A 25,096-nucleotide genomic window follows, 5' to 3' on the forward strand; every position below is an offset into this window, starting at 1 on the left:
TCGTGGTTCATATGAGTGTTTCCAGATGTGATGGCAGTGCGGGTCAGCGGTGGGCGCACAAACGGGAATTGTGACGTCTTGACAGGAAATCATCCTTTGTCAAACAAGCATGACACATGTCAATAGGTGCCTTTAGTTTTCCCAATAAACAACTTTGATTAAAGTATCAAACATTTATTTAACGTTTCCAAAATGCATTGAGAAAGGATGCATTGATGGCTGGCTGGGATAAGAATACCTCATCATTGTGTGAGCTGCTTTTCTTCTAGGATCATGGATAAAGCACATTTCTTAGTGTTAAGGATAGCTGGGATTTAGTGAGAGGTAGTGTGTTGATTAGCTTCATTAAGCAGCATAGAAGTCTTTGCTGGCACTTCCTGTGATTGGGATTTATACATCCATGTCATGTTTTCCAAACGGTGTCCCTTTGCCTTGTCTTTCTTTTTAGATAATACCTGCATGTCCTCATGCTTAACAGTAAAGCTCTGAAAGCCCCTGTTTTGTGTTCAGATTGGCCTAACAGTTTGCCATTGTTTTGTCATTTCTTTCAGCATCAACAATAAACTGCAGCAGCCAGAAGCAGCATCTGGGGTTCTGGAATATGCCATGAAACATTTTGGTGAGCTGGTGAGTACTTTTTCCATTTTCCAACCAGAAAAAAGAAGGAAAAACGTGTCCCAGGTTTTCTTTCGGATTGACACTTGGACAACTGTTGTTGTTGCAAACCCTGTAAAAATGTTATCCAATCTGTTAAATTTGGCTCAGTTCACAACTTAATTAGGTAAAAAAAAATTGCATTTCCTGGTTTAGAAAGATGTGAGCATTTGGTCCAAGTAAAATAGCTCATAGTATGTAGGTGTAGCATGGTGTTAAAGTTACATTACACATTTAAAAATGTGATTCCGATAATAATAAAGATGTAAACCCATGCCTTGATTTGCTATAAACTCCACTGCTTTCTTTACATCTGGTAAGTCTAAAAAATTCTTGGATAATCAATTAGACCATACTGGCCAGTATTCACATACACTCAGACCCTTTTATTTCTTCAAACAGTTTTGGACTGAATATGTCTTTAGTGAGTTACATTGTATTAGGAATTCTGTCTGCACGTCTTCCTTTCCTTATTCTAATGTGGGGGTGATGGTTGTTTGAGGCAGATATCACCAGAACACCATGATCCTAATGTGCTGCATATGGAAAAGCCATCTGCTGTACTTATCAGGGGTTTACAGCAAGAGACAGAATTATGGACTCATTTGTCTAATTAAGATGAGGTTTGCATGTTCTTAAATTTTTACTTGCTTTGTCTGTCTGCTGTACATGACTCTTGGGCCCACTGGGCCCTTTTTATGATGCAAAATAATGTCATTTTTCATCTAAACAAAAAAGGAGCAATATTTCTCTCTTAATGACGAGCTTTTCCTGTGTGGGATGAGTCATTATAAAAGTTAAATGAACTGCTTTGTATTCTTTTGTTTTCACTCTACCATTGTAGAAAAATATTGGTTTTGTTTTTCAGATTTTTTTCTGTTCACATAGAGCACCACACCTCCTAAATGTTACTAGAAACTCGGTTGTTTCATGTTCTCCGTACATGGACCCGATCCATATTTGAAAATAAATGAAATAACTGTCAGAGTGGACATGCTTTGGATATGATTACACTGATTTTCCACACAAGTTACATAACAGGAAAAGAGCATTTGGTTATTTGGATCGGTCTCCCTCCCTTTTACCAAAGTTACGTCATTAACTAACTGTGGTTTTTCCTTTTTCCTCGAATGAATGTGCCAGAAAGGCACTTGAGGCACATTGACAATAAGTTGAGTAGACTGGTGTTATTCTGTTTTTATTTTGGATTTATTTATTTATTTATTTATTGGAGGGATATGATTTACTGATTCATTTATACTAATTGCAACAGTTGTGAACATGGATAGAGTCTGAAACTGTCTCCAAAATAACCAAAAATTTATAATAAGCCTTTTTTCCCTATTAGAGTAATTTGCCATTAGTTTCTTGGCATTGGCTGTCCCCAAAATCATATTTCCTTTGAGGTCATTGGATATTTGCAGCATCATAAATCATAAATGGGAATTAGTATCTCCACACCAAGAGAAAACAATAGAAACTTTAATAATTAATTGCGCTAAAACTTGGACATGAAGACAAGACTGATTAAATTTGATCTATATATAAGTATTGCCATTGCTCAGTCATTAATGCAATATTTTTGTTTAAGCCCTCAAACCAAAGCGTAGAGTCTGGGCTTTAAGCCTATATTCATACAACTGTCACTTCAATGTATATTGGTATAAATTTAAAATTACAATGGCAGCCGGTATAGCTCAGTGGGTTAAGCAGGTGAACCATAGGCTAATGCAGAGGTTAGGGATAGACTCTGACTTGAGATCACTGAGTGCGTTTCCTCTCACTGCGCTTTCTCCCAGTTTCTCTGTCTTCTCTCCTGTAAGAATTCACACCTGATTTTATAATCTGAGTTTTATAACTAATCAACACACTACCACTCACTAGATACCAGCCCTCCCTGATTTGTATATAAAATGACTTTTCTTTGCCTTAGAGAGCAGGTTTTCTGTTTCTCTGTGAAAACTTGGTAAAGACTCAGTGAGAAGAGTTTCACTCTGGACCTTTGTTAATGTGCTGACCATGTGGAAAGCTTTACCATGGGAGAATGCAATGTTTTCCTGATTAGTATACACTTCAGGAACCCTCACAGTAAAGTGTGTGCTTAATCATTCGTGCATGGCTCCCTAAAGAAGTCCTGGAAGTCATTGGTAGATGTAACAGGTCCAGGATTGCTTGTTGAAGTAGAAAATGTCAGCCATACAGCACAGTAAGGTACTGTAGATGGAAAAAGGATTGCTCTTCCAAAACTCTTTATTACGTTGTCCAATGGTCACGAAAAAACCCACATAATCCCAAAACATTATGATACAGTGTTATAGTTTGATATGTCTTCTGTAATCGCTATCCTACTGTATTTTTTCATCTTTTAGGAAATCCAAGCCACCTGGTATGAGAAGCTACATGAGTGGGAAGATGCCTTGGTAGCATATGACAAGAAGATCGACATGAACAAAGAGGATCCAGAGCTCATCCTGGGGCGAATGCGCTGCTTAGAGGCTCTGGGAGAATGGTATGTTATTAATCTTACCTAGTATGAGTTCAGTAGGGCTAAATAAGAATAAGTTGACAGTGATAATATGTTCTTTGTTGTTTTTTTTGTTGTTGTTGTTGTTTGTTTGTTTTTTATCTTGGGTCACATACATACATAGGAAGCCATATTCCTAATGAGACCTGACATTAGGTCTCTCATTTGATACCTCTGAGTTGACTAAAGACATTTTACGAGAAAACACATGAACAGTCACCCAGGACAAGCCAGAGGTGCTGCTACACCATTGAAGCAAAGCCTCAACGCCATAATAGCCACCCACTTTGATAGAGCATACTTAGGGGAAAAAATCACAAGATGGATAGAAATATGTTGATCATCACAGAGCTCAAAAAGCAAAGCAGATGTTAATTAGCTTATATAACCTGCTGTCATTATGGTGCACACTATGATTCTTTCCACAAGAGAATGATTCAGCTGAAATAGAGCTTTGTGTTTGTGTGTGTGGCAGGGTAGGGCTTAGAGATGATATAACAGTTGACCAATGTTAGGTTTTGCTACACAATGACATTGTGAAGGTCTCAGTACTAATCAAAAAGTGATTTAAGATTGCGCAGTTGATGCCTTTTAAGCAAATGTTTAGTCTAGAAAGTTTGAAGGAAGGAGCCTTTAGAATTAGGAAAGTCTAGCTGCCATAATTCTGCAGTAATGAGTCCTTCTGTGTTCTGTAGACATTAGTCAGTTTTGCGAAAGTCTGTTATTTCAGGATGACTGAATGCAACACGAGCAAATAATCTGTGTATATAGAGTCATTTTAGCATGTTTTTTCTCTGCTTTAAGGTGGCTTTCATTGTTAATTGGAACTTAAAGCTATATAAGGCACTGAATGTGTTCCTCTTGGGGAGGTCTGCCTGTCTAATAAAGCCAGTTATCAAATTTTAGGCATACTTTTCATGTGCACGTTTTCATTTCATTTGGTTTTCACCTTTAAAAGTATTTTACAGTGCCAAAATATACTTCTATTTGTCTGCTGTAGACACATGTGCTAGTTTACTTGAGGTTGTACCTGTTGCCTTCATTGTTATGTGATATCCAGGCAGATGGAAAACAACTTCATTTCACTGACCCCCATCCAGCCCCGTCTCTCTCATTTTCTCTGCCTATCCTTCCTCCCTTTCTCATCTAAGCTTCTTCCAACACCCTGCCATTAAAGCACCTGCAGTTGGTTTGACTGGACATTTCTTTGATTGTTGTTAATGCAGAATCAGTCTTGGTTGGATGCACCTGACCCCAACAGGAACCTCCATCTGTTTGGTGGGATACTCGCTGTTATCAGATTGTTATGGAACAGTACACTGATGATGTTCATCTGTAAGAACAAATGAATGTATAAATAATTGCAGATGTCACAGAAACATTATCTTTTGTCAGTTTCCTTTTCATTTTGTCCAGATGTGCTTGGCAGGAAAGTCATTTTGTGTGAAATGTCATTAGAATGAGAAGATCCTTTTGATATGTGGCGAGGAAAGACCAGTATAATATTACAATACTTTAAAAGTACCAGTTAAAACAGTTTCTCGTGGGTAATTTAAATGTTTTTGAATCTCAAACCTGTTAAGATAAGACAAATATGAAAAAACCCATTAAAGACTAAACAATATACAGTATGGAAAATACAGGCTGTGACTACAGTGGACACTTGTCACTGTTTTTAACACTGAGTTTCATCTAAGTTTGTATGTTGTAATTTCTGTCTTATCTGCCGCTGGCTGATTGACCAGCAGCAGCACAAGGAAGAGTACCCACAGACCAGTTGTACCACACTGCTCCCTTTGACAACAGATACTGTCTAAAGGTAGATAAGCAGTCAGAAGCAATCACGCTACCACTTTTGGACCATAATTTCCCCATTAGACACCTCTGATATGCAAATCAGTATCTGTTCAATAAAAAAACATTCCTGTGCATCATCTTACTTACTTTGACTTTTGTAGTTCAGTGTCATCTTGGCTGTCTATTTAATGTTCCAGTATTCAGTTCTATTTGTTACCTGATTAACAAGACATGTTAAGTTCAGTTTTTTCCCTCAATGCTATACATACTCTGGGGTTGATCTCACTCCAGTACTTTAAATTTGTTTGCTTTAATTGGAATGTTTTCGTTTCTTTTCTTTTTTTGTTGTTGTTGCTCACCGTTCTCATGGTTTTTTTCTTTCTCTTTTCTTTCACTGCTGTGATCACCTACTTCCCCACTCACCTACAAACAACACCCTCTATTTCTGCATATTCACACACCACGCAAACACATGTGCTCAACGGCAGCACATTTACAACAGCCTCACAGCGCACACAGACTTATAGGACACACACGCAAGCCACGCTTGTTCATATTAGTGAATATACACACACATAGTCAGACTTATGGAGCCTCTCACCACACATTTTTTCTCTCTTTCTATTTACAAACAAGTGATGTTTCCACATTCTCTTCACCCATCTAAACGAAACACCCAGCGTACATCATTAGACATACACACACAATTATGGGCACACTAAGGTTTGTCACATGGAATGTAAATGGAGCTGGCACCAGAGAAAAAAGGTTAAAGATATTTAACCAGCTTAAAAAACTACAGGCAGATGTTGTTTTATTACAAGAAACTCACAGGCCTGTCACAGGTTTAAACGAACTTAAAACACCTGGTTTCCTAACGTGTTTGTAGCCTGTTATAATTCTAGACAAAGGGGAGTAGCAATTTTAATACATAAAAATGTTAATTTTACAGTACTCAATGCAGTTATAGATCCAGAGGGTAGATTCCTTATTATTAAATTATCAATATTTAACAAAAAGCTATGTATTGTAAGTGTATATGGTCCAAATGTTGATGAACCCTCATTCTTCCACGGATTTGTTAGTGCACTCTCTGAAAAACCTTGATTGCACACTTATTCTTGGCAGCGACCTCAACCTTGGACTAAATGAAGAAATGGATAGGCTCAACACAACAGGAACTCAGCGCAATTGGCAGTCCACAAATATAATCAAACAGTATATGAGCGACTATGGCCTTTGCGATGCATGGCGCTCCCTTCACCCCAACAGTAAGGAATAGTCTTTCTTCTCACATGTCCATCACTCCTACTCTCGTCTGGATTATTTCCTAGTCAGCAGCTAACTGCTGAGTGACATCTCAGACACTGAGATGCCCACCCTTCAATTTTAAATCCATGTAGACATTGAGGGTTCTCGGGAGGGGCCGTGCTAACACCTGCTGCTCTCTGGCAGCAGCACCATGCTCTCCCGTGTTTTAAATGCACCTTAGAACAACACGGGTCTTCACACACCCCTGTTCTCTGCTGGCAGAGCCGGCGGGCACTGCATCCCCCTCTGGCTTCTGCTCCGTGGCTACTGGCTCTCCTCAGCTCTTCCCAGGAGGGTGGCACGGATGCCCCTCCGGTGGTCCTCCTTGGGCTCTCGCACTCTGGGGCCTCTGGATGTCTGGAGCCTGGATCTCCTCCATGCCTGCTTCATGCCCTGGGGGATGGGGCTATGGCTCTCTACACCCTCTAGCAGACCGTTACATGGGGAAACCTTTTGAATACAAGCGCGCTGATCCACAGAGGTGTGCCAACGGGTGTTCACTGTTCATAGACATAAACTACACCTTTATTGGCTGCTATTTCCAAGCACATTGTGCACTGTCGGTCCTGCTTTCTTGTCGGTCTTTCTTTCTCCCTTTCCTATCCTCAGTCATGTCTGTCCCGTCTGTAACAACTGAAAATAAAATAAATAATAACAACAAAGGTCGAACAAATGGACCAATACGGCAAGGCCGTGATGATCCATTGGGTATCCTTGTTGATCTTCAGACAACAATTCTGACGGCTAAAGAACCAAATGGGACAGGCAAAAAAAAAAAAAAAAATTACATTTGTTTGTTTTGTTAATGTTTTCCAGGGGCCAGTTGCACCAGCAGTGTTGTGAAGAATGGACACTTGTCAGTGAAGAAACGCAGGCCAAGATGGCGCGCATGGCTGCTGCTGCTGCCTGGGGTCTAGGTAATCGCTCAAATACTTAATATGAGACTGCAAATAATTATTCAAAATAGTCATTGGAGTGAAAATGTGGATATATATATATGTATATTTAGCAGTCAGGGTACAGAAAATACCATCGCTGGGCACTTAAGCCACTGTCTGCCTGACTCAGTGAAACAATGCAACAGTGAAAACAGTACCAGCTCTTGCCAAGTCTTGCTCGCATAACCAGATGGGAATAGTATCCAGTCATAACATTGACATATCGTAATGTGCAATGGTGGAGAAAAGCAGGGAACACACTGCTAAAGCAACCCCAGAGATTTCTGGTCTGTTGCTTTGACTTTCCTAACTAAGTGGTAAAACCAGATGTGACACCCAACTGGCAGGCTTGTCTTTCTGAAGATGATGTTGAAAAACATAATGTCGAGGTTATCGTTATTTACGCTGTGGTGGAGCGTTGATCAAAGTAGCTGTGACTGCACACTAAGTAATATGTAGATACCACATTTAAATATTTACTCATTATGATAAAGTTCTTGCGTAACTCGTGTCTTTGTTCTTTTTTTTGTGGCGTTATTGTTGTCCAGGGCACTGGGACAGCATGGAAGAGTACACGTGTATGATCCCTAGAGACACGCACGATGGGGCTTTTTATAGAGCAGTGCTAGCCCTTCATCAGGACCTCTTCTCATTGGCCCAACAGGTGGGTTAAGTCATCATTCACAAATGGGCCCAGCTCATACAAATACACTAAAGTGTGTATTTTTAGATACGCTCTCATAAAGACATGCTTCACTTGAAATTACCCCGTCTTATGTTGTCTGGAATTTTCCATAGTCTTTATAGCAAAGCATGAGATGTTCAAATCACCAAAAACCAAACATTGTAAAGAAACATAAAATAGTTTTACAGCTCCAAAAGGGATCAAATTCCTCCCATCAGCTGCGGCTGTTCATTAAAACTAGTAAAATACACCAGGTCTGGGTATTTTCTTTTCTTTTATGATGTGGTACCTCCTTGGTGTGGAAATGTTATGTAACTCCCCAAATTGGAAATCATTACGGCATTTATCCTCAAACAAATAAAGAGCCTATTAGTCCTCCTGTCTGCATGTCGACAAGGTCTGGTGGAGGTCAGGTGGGTTGTGTTTTCCTCATCTGATCACGTTTGAGGATTGTAGATGAGTTCATGGTCCCTGGAGATGCATTTGTTCAAACTGGATGGAGGAACGTCTCACGCACACATGCCTCACCTGCTTCTTCAGCTACCCTCGACTCATCCTCCGTGTCCCCTTCTCACCATCAAAAGCCCTGGAGACTTGCTTCCTGTGACCTGTCTTTCCCTTCACAGCCCTCCCACACCACACACAATTTAGAGATTGGGTCCAGGTGTGGCCCACAGGATTCTTCAGAATAAGGGAAGTTTCGACTTTTTGCTGACAAGAAGCCACTCACAATGGGGTGGCTGTAGCTCAGGTGGCAGAGCAGGTCAGCCACTAATCAGAAGGTCGGTGGTTCGATCCCAGGCTGCCTCCTGGCTGCATGCCAAATATCCTTGGGCAAGATACTAACCCCATGTTTGCCTACTGGTGGTGGTCAGAGGGCCCGGTGGCGCCAGTGTCCGGCAGCCTCGCCTCTGTCAGTGCGCCCCAGGGCAGCTGTGGCTTCAACGTAGCTTGCCATTGCCAGTGTGTGAATGTGTGTGTGAATGGGTGAATGACTGAATGTAGTGTAAAGCGCTTTGGGGTCCTTAGAGCGCTATACAAATGCAGGGCATTTACCAATGAAAGAGGAGGAATGAGAAGCAGATGCAGAGAGGGAGAAAGCTCGAACATCGACATGAGATCAGTCTAGTTTTCCGGATGCCGTTGGTAATCCTCGCACTTGAGAGGCTGGCTGACGCTTTCTTTCCTCTATACCCCCAACAACCAGACATGTGCTCCGTGAGACTTGGACGGCATCTGTGTGAATGGTTTCAGGTTGCTTTGCTTTATAAAGCCCACTGTTTGGTCTGTTGAACTGATGATGTGTAGACACTAGTCATGCTCCTTGCACAAGATTTATGATACGTCTGCTCTCTGAATGCGTTTGATTTGTACATTTTCTTGTGGGTTTTGCAAGTCACATTCCTCTTTTTGACATCTCAGTCACAACTGGGCTTTGTTTCAAGGCCTAGTTATGTTTTTTGTTTGTTTTTTCCTCTGCAGTGGCTGATTTGGGCCTAAACAGTCATACACAGGCTGTTATACTACACTGCAATCATAAGCTAATATCACTGAACCTAAACCGTAAATGCAACCTTGTCGTAAAAGAACAGAATCCTTGGGTGATGGTTGGTTGTGCTGCCAGGAACCAGACACTGCATTTATCAGGAGTCGTCTGGACTGCACATTTTCAATGAGGCCCCAGCGTGGTAATTCAGGAGTAAACAGGACCATAACAGAGTGAAGACTATAAAGAAGCAGCTTCATTGTCACCTCATCCCCACCACCATCTTGTTGTGCGTGCCTGAGGAGTTGTTTTGGCATGCAGTTGCTCCTTTCCCTCCCCACAAAAAATAATTGGTGGGAGTTGGTCTGAAACAGCTGTGTGCCCTGGTCTTAGACGCTTCCTCAGTAATCCTCTCATTTTACCTTCCCTCTAATAACAGTTCCCAAAAACATTGACTGTACAAGCTCAAAAATCAGCAGACTTGCAGCTAGAATATGTGTGTCCTTGTTTGTCCCTTTAGCTACTCTGGATCGGGTCTTTGTCTCAGTTACGGTATTTCTGCCCCTCGGGGTACGCATTCACCGGTAATGGAATGTTTGCAGCATCCTTGAATTTGGAGAAGTCTCACAGGGAAAGTTGGAGACTTGCTGAGTGTGTGATACACTCCAAAACTCCAAATGTAGTGGAGGAGGGAGGAGAGTGAATGGAAAAGAAAAGGTTTTTGTATTCTGTTCATAGCAAGAACCTTGACTAAGAGCTTCCATTGTGAGTTCTTTGTCAGCCTGCATTTCCCCGCTCTGTTTCTGTAATTGTGTAAAAATTGACGTTATTTTTAAGACACATTTGACAGCCTTAAGCGTGGTTACATAACTTTTGTACTGTTGCTCTCAACAGTTCATTTACTTGTCCTTATAAAATGTTTGGCACTCAGCAGTGCATCAGATCATTTTCCTATACAAGCAGGCATTCTAGTCCTAATTGCATTAATGTGTCACTGTTGGCAGCTCTTAAGTAAGAAAGGTTTGAACAGGAGGCTGTAGCATGACTTTGTGCTTTTATACCAAGTGTTTTTATTTCCTAGTGTTACCCAAACCTAGCCAGTCCTGACTCAGGGAGTTTTTAGGAGAGTGTGACATTGTGCTATGGTGCATTCAGGGGACAAGCTTGAGGAAATACCCTCTGCAACCAGTAGTACCAGTGGTGTATTTAGAGAGAATTCAAGGCCCCGTTTGCTAACTAATAGTTGGAGCATTCAGGAAAGTTTTTTGAAAACGATGGGGGGGATGTAGCATATTTACATTTATGTGTGGTGATAAACTAGGGATGTTTTAAATGTAACACTATACTTTTTTTGTGCTTTTAATGCAGTGCATTGACAAAGCAAGAGACCTCCTGGATGCCGAGCTCACTGCCATGGCGGGAGAGAGCTACAGTCGAGCCTACGGGGTAAATGTTACCATCTTTTTCATAGCATTCATATGCAGTGAGCTTATGTAACAGCTATAAAATTGAATTTTCATTTGACTTCCAAGTTTCAAACCCTAAATGTCATGCCACAGCTGTGTCTGTTTCATTGTGTATCTAAATGGTATTATCCAAACATATCAACAGCTGAAACTAGAAAAGAGCTGTTAATATGAAATCTGATCATAGTAGATTTTGATCCATAGTGCAGCAGTAAACATGGTAGAGATATGGAAAAAAAACAAAACAACTATTGATATCGGTATAACTAATGTTTACTGAAGCTGCACAGTTGGGTCCAGTGGGTTAATGAATGCATTTGTTTGCAATTTCTGATCATTTTAAAAGCTGTTATGATCTTTTAATGATTCACAGAAGCTCCATCTTAGCAATGTAACTGCTATAATCAACTGTTATACTCAGTATCTGTGTAAGTAATCTGAGTATGTTTTTTTCTTTGTCAGGCCATGGTGTCTTGCCAGATGTTGTCAGAACTAGAGGAGGTAATCCAGTATAAGCTGGTGCCAGAGAGAAGGGAAATCATCAGGGAAACATGGTGGGAGAGGCTTCAGGTAATAGCACACGATATGTGGACACAAACAATATTATTTTATTTATTTAATAAATATGATACTGTAGCGCAGTGCCTACTCTGTAGTATTCCAGTTCCAAATGCCCAGTGAATGCACCACATCACCCATCCATTCACATGTCACCCCCGGCCTGTGGAAGTTGACGTAAACTGTCTGCCTTCTACTTTTTAATTGACGTAGTCTCGCCCTGGGTCAACACACCTGAAATCAATGATTAGTTCATTACCAGCCTCTGGAGATCTTCAAGACATGTTGAGGAGGTAATTTAGCCATTTGAATCAGCTGTGTTGCATCAAGGACACATCTAAAACCTGTAAGACACGGGCACTCGAGGCCTGTGTTGCCTACCCGTGCCCTAAAGGAACAATTCACAGATATAAGTCGTAAAAAATTTTTAAGAGTAAATAAACCTCCTCAAACATGTGCACAGACTAATAAAGAAAAGAAGATTAATTTTGATCATATAGTGACTTTGCGTACCATTAGTGTCATGAAAAAAAAATGAAAAGGGTGGCTCGTTTGATGTAATCCACACTGTAAACCAACTGTAAACTCCTCATTTGACTGATTATATCATTATTAATTGTGAATTTCAGTGTTGTATATGTTGTTAAATGAAATACAAGGATGTTTGGAACAACCTTGACTCCACAAGCGGTTGGGAAATATTTACAGCCTGCCAAGTCTTTGGTATTTGAGACGAATGTCATCCAGTGTAAAATAATGAAGTTCAAGTACATCTTTTCCATTTTGCGTGACATCTTAATTAACTGTGTTTCGCCCTTTTATGTGCACGCTGAGGGGAGGGATATTAAGTCAGAGAGAAAGACTGTTAAAATTTTGATCTGTGATGCACCATTCCTGACACTTTAAATCATATCAGTCTAGTTGTTCTAATGCAGCATTAATTATATGGCTTAAGATCAGCCCTTTTTGGAGTTCCTGCTTCTCTTCTCCTGCTCAGATGTTAGGGACACTGCTCTGGAAAATTTTCAGAATTGAAATGCAAAAACCTGTGTCATCCTTCACCTTTACCACATGCCAGGAACCGTGTACTCATCTGAAGACACTGTGTCCCTGCCCAGATTTTTTTAGTATGTTGTTTTTTTAGGTTTTTTTGGACAGTCTGACGTGGAAATGCCAGCGCGCTTAATGCAATTGGATCACTTTCCTCCCACTCCAGAAGGTCACAGTAATGTCCCGAGATACAACAAAGGACACTGGCTTTGATTGAACAAAAACAAAAACCGAAATACGTGGAGTGTATGAACAATATGGGTGATATGTGATTTTTGGATTGTTGTATTTTTAACACTTTTGTTAAACCAAAGTATCACATCCACAGACAGTATAAAAGCTGCTATCGTCACACACTGGTTCTGGACTCTGCATTTTGAAGTTTCAATGTTAGCATTGGGGGGGGGGGGGGGGGGGGGGGGGGGGGGTTAGAGCCAGAAGTTATCCTATATGGAAAAAAAAAAGTTAAAGTTATTGTAGCAAGTTTTATAGCAAGTTTGATTACCCAGCTACATTAATTAACTGCATTGGTTCAAGACACAAGTGCAAATGCTAGTTAATCTGTACAAAAAAAAAAAAGACAGACTAATAAAACATTAGTATTTCATTCACCAAAACTGAAGCACAAATGTGCTGAATCACAGCCAGTTTGTCTGTATCACTGTAGTTAATCCATTAGTTGCTGAAAAAGGCAACCAACAGCACACACAAACAGTGAAGAGGTCCAAGTTACTGACATGAAGAAATAGAAGCGAGGCCTAACATACAGCAGTTGTCTTTAGCACAGCAATGCGTTTAACTCAGTTATCCAGGTTATAGCAAAAAAACAAAAACAAACTGACCCCACTCACAGTGGGTTTCTGGACAGAGGTTGAAACTGTCTTTGCACCGCGCTGTGAATATGCTTCTGAATGGTCTAATGTTTTAATGTTGAAGTCTCTGGAGATTGACTCTCTGTTGGAGCAGCCTCAACTGGGAAGTAGAGTAATGGCAGTTTCCTCTACTTCCAGTTGGCTTTATGTTTCGGAGATTTCCCCCCTTGATTATAGAACACTTGTGACTCTTTTTCTACTCAACATTGCACACGAGTTTATAAAATAGTATTTCCCAGTCATCTTACCTTGTGTTGGGGATCAAACTGTGTATTTGTTATTTGACAGAGTCCACACATCTGTCCACGAGTGTCCTGCTGTTAAGTGCTTTTTCCCTTAAACAGCTTATCCCTCATCAAAGTTTTGCAGGTGTGGTAAAGGTGCAAGAAAACACAGCCCCCTGATGTTTGTTCATCGGTGTATCAGATTGATTTCTTGCACTTCTGTCCATTTAAACCCCAGTTTCAGTCGCGGACTAAGGCCAAGTGTCTGTTAAAGGATCAGTCCTTTTTTCCCCCTTTTTTGTGTTCTGTTTCTCAAACAAATGCAAGTCGTGAAACATTTTAATATTCCTCTAAGAAAAGGTTGAGGATTTCAGGACTTATGTGTATTTCTCTGTACTTCTGTGCACGTATTTTAAAACAGCTCACCCCTCCAGTCTTTGTAGGGGATATTTTTAAGCCTTTTTCCTACTCGTTTATATAACAGATTCTTTTGGCAAATTCAGGCAGATTGCCTCTCAATAAAAGCTCTTTGTTTTTTACTTGCGTTCTTCAGCTGTTTCACCTCGCAGTTCATTTTCAATCAAAACCATAATATTTTAAAACATATTGGAAATTTTTATTCTGTTTAATTAAATGAAATGGGTTTATTCTTGTGTCTGGAAGGACAGCTACATCACTGCAGTGATGTCGTTTAAGACCATCTGTCCATCATGAGTTAACATAAACATTAAATTAAAGAATTCCTTCAAGATACGATTATCTTTGTAGATGATTTGTTGTACTGCTAAAGGTTAAATGTTTGTTTAATAGAGGCAGTGGTCTTGCAAATATAAATATGAGACCTGTATATTTATCTTTTTCTGCCATGTGAGCCTGTACTTACTGTGGGCATTTAAAACAAATAATAGTGAAGTCATTGAAGCATACATCTCCCTCACGTGTGTTTGTTCTCTCAAGGTTCACTAGTAGGTACCTCTCTCTCTGAACAATGTGACGGAGCAACAATATGTGTTTTCCTTCAGGGCTGTCAGCGCATTGTAGAGGATTGGCAGAGGATCCTAATGGTCAGATCTCTGGTCATCAGCCCCCACGAAGACATGAGGACCTGGTTGAAATATGCCAGTCTTTGTGGCAAGAGCGGACGCCTGGTGAGTACAGTGACATGTTTGTACAAGGGAAGGGATTCTACAGATGAATTCTAGTCACACAGCACTCAGAACAAAATCAGAGCTGATTCTGATCAGTTTTTCCAGGAGGAAAAAGGAAGGTCATTTCTAACAAAGTGAAGTGCAACTATGAACTCCTGAAATGAAATGATATTTCATTTGAAATGTTTTTAGCTGGCACTGATGAAAGTAGAACAGCTGCACACCTTCAATCAGCACTGTTTAGAAACCTGATCGTTCATATCTTCTCTATTAAATTTGTGCAATTTTCTGTCCCTGACCTCAACGTTTTTATAATTGATGGTAGATGGTTGGCTATTTTTTCCACATCTGCTCTTATTATATTTAAGTGCACACAAAAGATAGCAGAATCTCCAATAACTCACTGTTACATTAAAAGTAGACGAGAACGGCCATCTTAATGTCTTAATCTGTCTTCCTCTTTTCTGAAAACCTGTTTTCAACTAAAGACAAATACAGGTTGATGTTTCTGTAGTTTTGCAAGTCCCTAAAAGTCAGGGGTAATATCTGTGATTTCATCTTCCAAATTCTTCTTGAACTGTGAGTCTTCTGACTCGGGTACTTTTTCTTGGCCACTTTCTCCCTCTAGGCACTGGCCCATAAGACCCTGGTCCTCCTCCTAGGTGTTGACCCCTCCAAGCAACTTGATCACCCATTGCCTACAACCCACCCTCACGTTACCTATGCTTACATGAAGTACATGTGGAAGAGCGGCCGCAAGGTAGGACCATCAACAATGTTTTTGTAGGTTCAAAATTAATGTTTCCTAAAAAGCAAAGGGCAGCATGACTAGAGATCTAATTTATCACTCTTGTATGCGTGTTTTGAGAATAAATGAAGTAATGATCAAAGTTTTGTGGAGGCTAGAAAGGGAGTGCTTATATTAGTCACCATACAGTAATTTCATAAACAGCCGATTTATTCATTTGAAAGGTTTAAATGAGCCAGAAACATAAATAATGTGAAAAATGTTAATTGCTTGTTTATTTATTGCTGGATATGTAATTCTGACAGAAGACTCACCATTTTAAATTAAAACATGATGAGACATCAGTGCTTGTGTCTGCTGCCCACAAGTTTAAACAGTGTAGTGAGCACTGGTTCTTACATTAATTGGCATGTATCACTAATAGTCAGTGCAGGCAGTCGGTGACAGCCAGAGGAAAAATCTGTTATGCAATCTTGTCTTCAGATACGTCTGTAAATCTTTCCTCAACAGGCTCCATAATTATAATCATTAGGGGATTTTTTTTTCCTGAAATACAATTTGAAAGAGCATTTTGGGGGATTGGAAAAAAAAGCCATTGTTAACATATTTGCAATGCAATATTGTTCAATTGTGAATTAAGTTTTATTCAGTTTTTACTTAAGTTGGGCTTCCAGCAGCAACTGTGGATGGAAATGTATAATTTTGCAGAGTGCTGTGATAAGTGTCAGATTTGACAGAATTACAATATTTCATTGATCAGTAAAACAACCCAGCTGTTACATTTACATGAATGTTGTTATTAATCTTAAATATCCATGGCAACAATGGAAAAAGTGCTAATAAATGTTAGTACTTCTTCAGAAACACTTGTTCTTTCTGTGTTCCAGCATTCAGCACAGTAACACAGGTCAAACTGCCAAATACTGGTGGCAGTGACTCAAGGTTTCAATGTGTGTGTCACCCTGTGCCATTTTACACACGCAAGCACACTTGCACCCATTCGCAAACAGTATACACACCCCCAAACGCACTTAAACATGTCCAGATTTATTTCTAGGTGTTAAATAGCATATGTGGCTCCAGGCTGCATTCTCATTAGGGGACTTAGGTAAGTGTGAGTGTGAGCATGAGCACTGCTGTTGCCAGGACCAGCTGCTCTGCTCAACTGACAAATAATATAAAAACAGAGACCAAGAGCAGGGGCAGGACCCTACTGTTTCTGGGTTTTAAAATGTTCAGGGACATTAGCCCTGTCACTGATGACTGAATCACACAGTAGTAAGGCATCTACCAGTAATAGTCAAATTAGCATTAAAGGCAATGCTTTTGGAAATGATGGCTTTATCTGTTTTCTCTTGTTTCAAACTGTGATCTTAAAGTCATTCATATATATGCATTCATGCAGATGATCAGGTGAAAAAGATGCAGATTACTGGTCAGCATTGCAAGTCTGGGGATGTTGAATAGTGTATAGGACACTTTTCTTTGCTTTAAGATCACGTCATAGGAGGTCTTAACCAGCTTAACAAAAACCTTGACTGCAGAGGTGTGCTAGCAAAACAGAATAGCAGGCTTTCCCCTGTAGAACCAACAGTAAGCCCACCGACACTGATATGTTCAGAAAACAGTGTTTGCTGTTGGTTGTCGTGAATGCACGAATTAAAAAAGTGATCAGCGTTGATAAAACACTCACAAACCTGTCAAACCAGAAATAAAAGACTAATCATAAATGTGCAGTTTGTGTAGTTTGACTTAACTGATTTCGTTAGGATGCAAACCGTACACAAATATATTTTAAAGTCATGCTAAAGTTTATTTGCTATTGCTATTTGCATCTCTCCAGATCGACGCTTTCCAGCACATGCAGCATTTTGTGCAAGGAGTGCAACAGCAAGCTCAACACGCCGTTGCAGCTGAGGACCATCAGCGGAAGCAGGAGCTCTACAAGCTGATGGCCAGGTCTGACCTTTTTCTTGAAACACCGTAACACAGACGTATCGCCAAACAAATACAAGCTTTCTTGGAGAACATGTCACAGGAGGAAGTGTAACGAGTTAACAAGGAAAATTAAACCTGTTTGTTATTTCAGTTTCATAATCCTGGGATTATTCACACTGACTCACTGTCACACTTTTCTGAGTTAACTGAGTGTAACAAGGGCCATCACTTATGTTAATATTGACATCAGAACATTAAATGGTTGCATTTTAAGTTGAGTTTTCTTTAAAGATGGAAAAATAGAAGTGGACTTTCAGAACTGCAATGTTGTAGCTTTAGTTTTAAAGAAATCATTTAAGAAGCTGAGAATTTATTCCCCTTTGCCAGTCTCTGTATACCCACTCTGGCATGGCAGAGAAAACTCAAAGCAACATGCTGAGGCAAGGAAAAAGTAACCTCATGTATTTCCTCCCTCATGCTCTAAACACGTAGGGTCATGTCCAGTGCAGTTTTATTTCCACGAGCGTGACCCATTCTGGCATAGCACCTTTTACAAATCCACCGGCATCCTGTGTGATTTTAGTTTTTTCTGTTCTTCCAAGGCTCAAAGCTTTCAATAAACAAATCTATTGGCAGGAAATGTGGCACCATGCTGATGGGTATCACCACCACAGTGCTGTTAGTTTGCACCTTTTCCAGTAGGCGCTGTGCTGTTCATTTGATAGTCCTGGCACATTGGTTTGCACCTTTACCCTATCATCACCTCACCTCACAGTGGAAGAAAGATGCAGTAAAGTCTTTTGAAAACTCGACATTCCAGTAGCTGTTGTGTGGTTTTAGATTGTGATTTTTTATTTTTTTATTTTTTTGGGCTGAGAAAATGGAAGGTTTCATGTTCCCAAAAATGACTGGGAAAGACTTCAGACTGTTAAAAAAGATGCACGCTCTTGTGGGCTCATCAAAATATTTGAGAAAGATATCTAAGACTTCCTTCTTTTATGGTTTAGCTGCTTTTCTTTGTGCAGAAGAGACTGATTACTTTTTAAAGAATTTGGATGTGCTGCATTGTTTCTCAAATAAGTCAAAATAAGCAAGAGGTGTTGCATGGGAACAGGTATAATCCATGTACAGTAAATCACACAGTGTCATTTGGCCATGTGCACAGAGCAGTCATGTGTACCCTCCCATCTCATAAATCAAACGTGACAACACATAAGTGGGAACGTGGGTAGAAGGGGCTTTTTCCACTCACTTTTTCATCTTCCACAGAATGGTTGTGTAAAAAAAAAAAAGAAGAAAAAAATGCATGACGGGGAAAAACACCTGTACGCTGTCAGTCAGGACGGGTTCTCTCTAGACATTCTGACACACTTTCTTTAATACAGCCTGACTACATGGTATGGAGAACACCTGGACTGCTCAGACACTCACATATACACAGTCATACAGACACCTCCACCCCCAAACTATCCTGTATAATTCCACTGATACTAATCAATAACTCTGGGGTCTGCAGCCGGAAGAAACATGTTCCAATGTCACCAGATGCCTCGCCTTAACTCCTTCTTTCAGTAAAAGTTGAACCTGTCAACAGTTTACGGACACAGTTCCACACAGATGCTGAACTTGAGCTGTACATCTGCATGGAAAAGCACTCGTACGAAATTACGTAATCCAAAAGGCAATTTATTGGAGGGGCTCTGACATATTCACAGTACTGATAGATGGTGTGACAAAGCAGTTCTTGCCAGTTTCTCAGTTTAGAGTAGTTTTATCTGAATTATGTGTCTTGGCCCTGCCAAGCACAACTAGTTTGACTTTTGCCTGTAAGCATCTGTGTTTTTTTGGATGATGGATTGAGCAAAGTCCTCCTGGGATGCCACAAAGCTCACCGTTGGGTTAAATTAGAGGAAAATTGGTTTGGATAATTGAAAATCTCCAGCCTTTCAGTAGATAAATGAACTGTTGCCTCACGTATTACTACTTCTGATATATGCCTATGAGACTTCCAAGCTGTGCATCATTATCGGACCTTTTTATATAAACTACCCTTGGATTTCCTGAATGTGACTGCCAAGTCTTTATAAGCAATGACAACATAAGCAAGCTTATAAACTCATGGAGATATTTCTTTTTGGCTTGTCCCTGGCGTACATTTGTTTCCTTGTCACTAATGTAGTCACTGAATTATCTTCTTCTGCAGAGCTTCTCTTAATGGCGCTGATCTTTATTACCTTCTCATGGTCTAAAAGAGGTTTTTATTCTTAATGCCAGAAATATCAAGGGCTTAAATCTGACTTATAATATATAGTGCACCAAATAACTTCTTTCTGCCAGTCAAAATGGTATATTTACATGTGATTGAAGTACTAATGTTAGAGTGAATTTCCCTCTTCTCTCTTTCTCCATTTAGATGTTTCTTGAAGCTGGGGGAGTGGCAGCTCAGTCTGCAGGGCATCAATGAGAGCACCATCCCCAAAGTTCTGCAGTATTACAGCAATTCAACTGAGCATGACCGCAACTGGTACAAGGTCAGCTCCTCTCTTTTAACTCTGACCTTTAACGTTTGGCTTCTCTCTCTGGCTGCAATAAAATCCCAGCTGTGTCAGTAAGTAAACGTCTCAGCCCTGTTATGCCACTACGAAAACCTTAGACCTCCATTCCTGCGCCCTTATTATTTTGCTCAGTAGATACTCTCCAATTGTTTTCTGCGCTCCATCACATCAAAGATATGTGGTGATGGAAGAGCTGAAAGCATCTCTGCTTTTTCTGCCTGTGCTGCAGGCTACAGAGATGTCTCTACAGACTCTCTCCCCATCCATCTTCACCAACTTGCTTCAGCTTCAACCTTTAATAGCAGGTTGCATAACAGTGCAAACGTCAAACTCATATGTTTGTATGAGAGAAATTACAGCGCCCTGGGAGATATCTGTCCCATAGCAAACTGGAAAATGACATCATGAACAAACGTGGAAGTTATTTCCAGTTAATAGCTCCGAACACCAGTTTCACTCAGTTTGAACCATCTTTCGGCAGGCTTGGCACGCCTGGGCTGTGATGAATTTTGAGGCAGTGCTGCACTACAAACACCAAAACCAAGGGCGAGATGAAAAGAAGAAGCTGCGGCACGCCAGTGGTGCCAGTGCTAATAGTGAAGCCAGCAACAGCGACAGTGAGGTTGACAGCACTGATCCCAGTCCTGTGCCCTCACCAGGTCAGAAGAAGGTCAATGAGGTGAGTTACGGAAATGACACTGAGCATTCGGTGTCCTCTTGTCCAAGCGCTCTAAATTCAGCTAGTGCTTTATGATACTTAACATACCTGACTTGGTGTGTAAGCCATTATACACATATTATCGCCAATTTTCAAAACTGTTCATCAGTCAGAATCTTTTAATGTCTCGCTGTCATCTAAAACACATTAAACATATAAGAATTCAGGTTCAAACTGATAATACACCACATAAATCTAAAACCGCAATATTTGACATCAAAATGGTCAAAAGTCAAGACTGACATGGCTGAAAACTGCAGCTTGACTTGTGTCATCTGACTGTTTGTTTTTTAATCATGAAAAGCATATTTTTCTATACTCTCTCGCTTTAGGACCTCTCAAAGACGTTGCTCCTGTACACAGTTCCTGCTGTGCAAGGTTTTTTCCGCTCCATTTCCCTGTCCAGAGGAAATAACTTGCAGGACACGCTTAGGTGAGTTGTGTCTGACTGTAACACACACACACACACACACACACACACACACACACACACACACACACACACACACACACACACTGGACAAGTAGCCCAAAGAGCACCCATACATGCTATGTGAGTACAGGAGGCCCTCTAGTGGCTGACTGTGATTGATTCACAATGGTCAAAAAGGAAGAGAGAGTCTAGTTTTATTTTGTTTTCTACTGCTCAGGGTTTTGACTCTGTGGTTTGATTATGGTCACTGGCCCGAAGTGAATGAAGCTCTGGTGGAAGGCATCAAGACCATTCAAATAGACACCTGGCTGCAGGTAATATATGTAGAGAAATAAAATCATATGAAAAAAATTTTTTTGGGTGGGAGAAAAGGCTGATTTGAGTGCAATTTTGAGAGAATAGTGCAATGTTTTTATATTTACAGGTCATCCCGCAGCTTATAGCTCGAATCGACACCCCTCGAGCCCTGGTGGGCCGTCTGATCCACCAGCTGCTAACCGACATTGGACGATATCATCCCCAGGTAAGTCTGCTTATTCTACTGGAGGCTATATTTTAGAACACAGAACAGCCACACAGCCATATTTCTTTTATGAAAAGTTAAAAGCTGTACCCTCAGTGATCAGCGTTTGTTCTGTGTTCACATGCAGGCTTTGATCTACCCACTGACTGTGGCTTCAAAGTCCACCACTACCGCCCGCCACAATGCTGCCAACAAGATCCTGAAGAACATGTGTGAACACTGCAACACCTTAGTTCAGCAAGCTATGATGGTAAAACATCTCTGTTGCACTACTGAATTAAAACATCTTTATAAATTGCATAGTAAATAGTTGTGGGTTTGTTCCATTGGGTTAAATGTGAACTTTATAGTCTAGTGGTCTAAACATTTGGCTAACAAGTGGATGATCCCTGGTTTGAACCTGGGAGAAGACACAAGGTTCCAGCGTCCAGCATTTAAATAAATGAATTAAGACTAAACCTGCCAAGTCAAACAGAGCTAACTGCTGTGGCGATTCCATATTAATGAGGGAGCAGAGCTGACAGTAGCTTCTTCTTTATATATATAATTAACAAAATATTTAATTTCCAAACAGGAGTTATAGAAATGTAGATAAGGTTTTCTGGTTCTTGTTATGACTTGTTGTATCATTTAAAATTAAATGGGAAAGGCTAATTAGCAGCAGAGGAGGAAATTCAGCCTTTTTTGTTGTGATTGTGAACATTTCTAATTGTAATTGAATTGTAATGTACATCACCCTGTAAAAGGAAAAAGCTTGATGAAGGTGAACTTTGCATTTCCTTTTTTCTTTAAAATATTTGCAATTTATATTTTCTGTATAAAACAAATTTAAATTGTCGAGATTTTACCTGTAAAAACAGGTCATCATTACGCTACAGACTGACCTTTTCCTTTTGTTTCCCTTCATCCAGGTGAGTGAGGAGCTCATCCGAGTGGCCATCTTGTGGCATGAGATGTGGCACGAGGGCCTTGAAGAGGCATCCCGTCTGTACTTCGGTGAGCGCAACGTCAAGGGCATGTTTGCTGTACTGGAACCCCTACATGCCATGATGGAGAGGGGACCACAGACCCTCAAAGAGACCTCTTTCAATCAGGTTTGAATCTTCTCGGTTTGATTTGTTGTCGCGGTGCAAGCAATGATGACAGGGACTGGAAACAGTACTCAAGCATGTGTGCACTGGCTTCTGATTCTGTTCCTAAATGTAAATGATGGCTTTCACATTATTTTATTGCATTTCTGTCAAAAAAGGCTTAAAGATTAATGATTAAACATTCTATCCATGCTTCAACTAAACTGTTGAAAACAAAATGTGTTCTGATATGGAGGCCGGAAGATAGAAAATTGATGTTAAATCATTCTACCTTATAGAGGGGCCTTGGTGGCCTGTGCATATTATATATATACTTTTTTTTGGGATCCTCATCAGCAACAGCAGTGGTAGAAATATTTCCAAGCTTCCACCATCCCACACAATATAAATTTATCATAAGCCAAATTAAAAATTTAATAGCTTTCAGGAGAGAAAAGAAATTGGACACAAAAAGAAAACACTTGTGTTTCTCTTACTTCATGCTACAGGCTTATGGGAGGGACCTGATGGAGGCACAAGACTGGTGCAGGAAGTACATGCGCTCTGGAAATGTTAAAGACCTGACTCAGGCCTGGGACCTCTACTACCACGTGTTCAGACGCATCTCCAAGCAGCTGCCACAGGTGATTGAAAATATGAAGCCTACAGTCAGTTACACTACTTTTTTTGTTAATAATATATAAATCACCATCCTAATGATCACTGCAGTGTGCCTCATATAGTAATATTCAACAGTATATGCAGTGTATGTACAGTGTTAGCATTTTTGTGCACGTACTGTGTCATATGGTACGTCAGAGTACGTCTTTTGTGCCTCCTGGAAAAATCTGAGCTGACATCTCACCACGTCTGTGTCCATTCCAGTGTTTCATCAGATTATAGATTTTGCATTTCATGCCCCGACTCATTCTTTGATCTTAAGATGGTAAATGTCTCCTAGTCGTGTAATATGACATAAAAGACTAATGGCTACTGTGTGTTTTTTGCCAGCATACCAACATTAGAAACAACACTGAATGGGAGCTAATGATAGCGACTTCTTTCATTCCCCCATCTCTGTTTAAAGTCATTGAGCAGGAAGAAAAAAACTAATGTTGCAAGATGTTGAAAGACGGCAGGATGGTGATGAGAGTGATGATGTAGGAAGAGGAATGGCACAGCATCAGTGGATAGCATTGCTCATTTTATTGTCACGCCCTCAGGCGCCACTCTGTCTATTAAATTATGGCATAATATCCTAATGTAAAATTTCACAAGAGGCAGAATATTTTTCGAGATATATTTTACAAGTTGCAGGTAGTTTATTTTCTGTGGTCAATTGTTTGGTTTTAACTATCAGCATCTGTCAGATTGTTGTAGCCACTTTGGTACAACATAATGGGTAGATGCTTCAATAGAAAGCAGGGCTTGTTGCTATAGGAGAAGAGATGAAATTGAATTGATAGATGCCATTCCTAGCAGCTATCATCACATTGTTGAAGAGTGACATTAAAAATAGTTCTGTCAGCAGCTTGTACTGCACATAATAAATGAAGATGGCGATGCTATTTGACACTGTAGCATGGCCCTGCTCTCAAGGATGCACCCTGCTGTGACATTACAGTACGCAGCATGAAATACACTGCAGCATTACGACATGCTGGGAGCAGTGCAAATATTCCCCCACAGGGCATTAACATAGAGATAAACCCTTCCCAGAATGCATCCAAACGGCAGTTCCAGCGCAGGGCGGGACAGTAACCATACATCAGCATTCAGAAATGAACCATAAAGGCCTTTAAATAGTGTGCCACATTCAGATTTGATGCAGTGTAAATGACTGATGGTTGCAGACAAGCAGCAAATGCATTAAGAAAGTGAAATGTTCCAGATGATTTATAAAAAGCTGCGTATAAACAAGTTTCTCTGGATAAAGCCTTTTAACTTGGATATGAGCCAGTGTCTGCTACAATATGCATATTGCTTTAGGCACTGTTGGCTTGGCAGGCGCTGCTTTGTCAGTGAAGTTTTTGTACACAAGACTTAAAACTAATTGTCTCTTCCTGTGCTACACCCCCACCTCATCAACTTTCCTCACAGCTGACCTCCCTGGAGCTGCAATATGTTTCTCCGAAGCTGCTGATGTGTCGAGACCTGGAGCTTGCTGTACCCGGCACTTATGACCCCAACCAGCCTATCATTCGCATCCAGTCCATCGCCCCCTCCCTGCAGGTCATCACCTCCAAGCAGCGCCCACGCAAACTCACCATCATGGGTAAGATTAGGAGAAAATTGCACAGCCCTTGTGGCTCTGAACCCATTATATTAGGAAAATGGATTAAAGAATATTTCTAGTCATATGCTTTCAGCGGGCATGGGCCGTCACATTAGAGAAAAT

General features: G+C 40.5%; 1 protein-coding gene across 3 annotated transcripts in view; it reads left to right on the forward strand.

Moving 5' to 3' along the window:
• The window catches only part of mtor (mechanistic target of rapamycin kinase), a 76,113-nt gene that overhangs the window by 42,103 nt on the left and 8,914 nt on the right, over positions 1-25,096 (forward strand). For all 3 annotated transcript variants that reach the window (XM_086276199.1, XM_086276198.1, XM_086276200.1), the window contains 18 exons: positions 552-627; positions 3,024-3,163; positions 7,103-7,203; positions 7,773-7,888; positions 10,764-10,841; positions 11,324-11,431; positions 14,588-14,713; positions 15,342-15,473; positions 17,305-17,420; positions 19,813-19,930; positions 20,436-20,633; positions 21,005-21,105; positions 21,323-21,419; positions 21,530-21,628; positions 21,756-21,878; positions 22,540-22,722; positions 23,208-23,342; positions 24,799-24,973. In XM_086276199.1, coding sequence (XP_086132325.1) covers positions 552-627; positions 3,024-3,163; positions 7,103-7,203; positions 7,773-7,888; positions 10,764-10,841; positions 11,324-11,431; positions 14,588-14,713; positions 15,342-15,473; positions 17,305-17,420; positions 19,813-19,930; positions 20,436-20,633; positions 21,005-21,105; positions 21,323-21,419; positions 21,530-21,628; positions 21,756-21,878; positions 22,540-22,722; positions 23,208-23,342; positions 24,799-24,973 — 2,222 coding nt within the window. The remainder of the gene's footprint in view (positions 1-551; positions 628-3,023; positions 3,164-7,102; positions 7,204-7,772; positions 7,889-10,763; positions 10,842-11,323; positions 11,432-14,587; positions 14,714-15,341; positions 15,474-17,304; positions 17,421-19,812; positions 19,931-20,435; positions 20,634-21,004; positions 21,106-21,322; positions 21,420-21,529; positions 21,629-21,755; positions 21,879-22,539; positions 22,723-23,207; positions 23,343-24,798; positions 24,974-25,096) is intronic.

The sequence above is a fragment of the Aulonocara sp. 'chitande type north' Nkhata Bay genome, linkage group LG20 (assembly GCF_057382095.1).
Source record: "Aulonocara sp. 'chitande type north' Nkhata Bay isolate Kocher_YH1m ecotype deep benthic linkage group LG20, A_spYH_male_GT1.1, whole genome shotgun sequence".
NCBI classification, from domain to species: domain Eukaryota; kingdom Metazoa; phylum Chordata; class Actinopteri; order Cichliformes; family Cichlidae; genus Aulonocara; species Aulonocara sp. 'chitande type north' Nkhata Bay.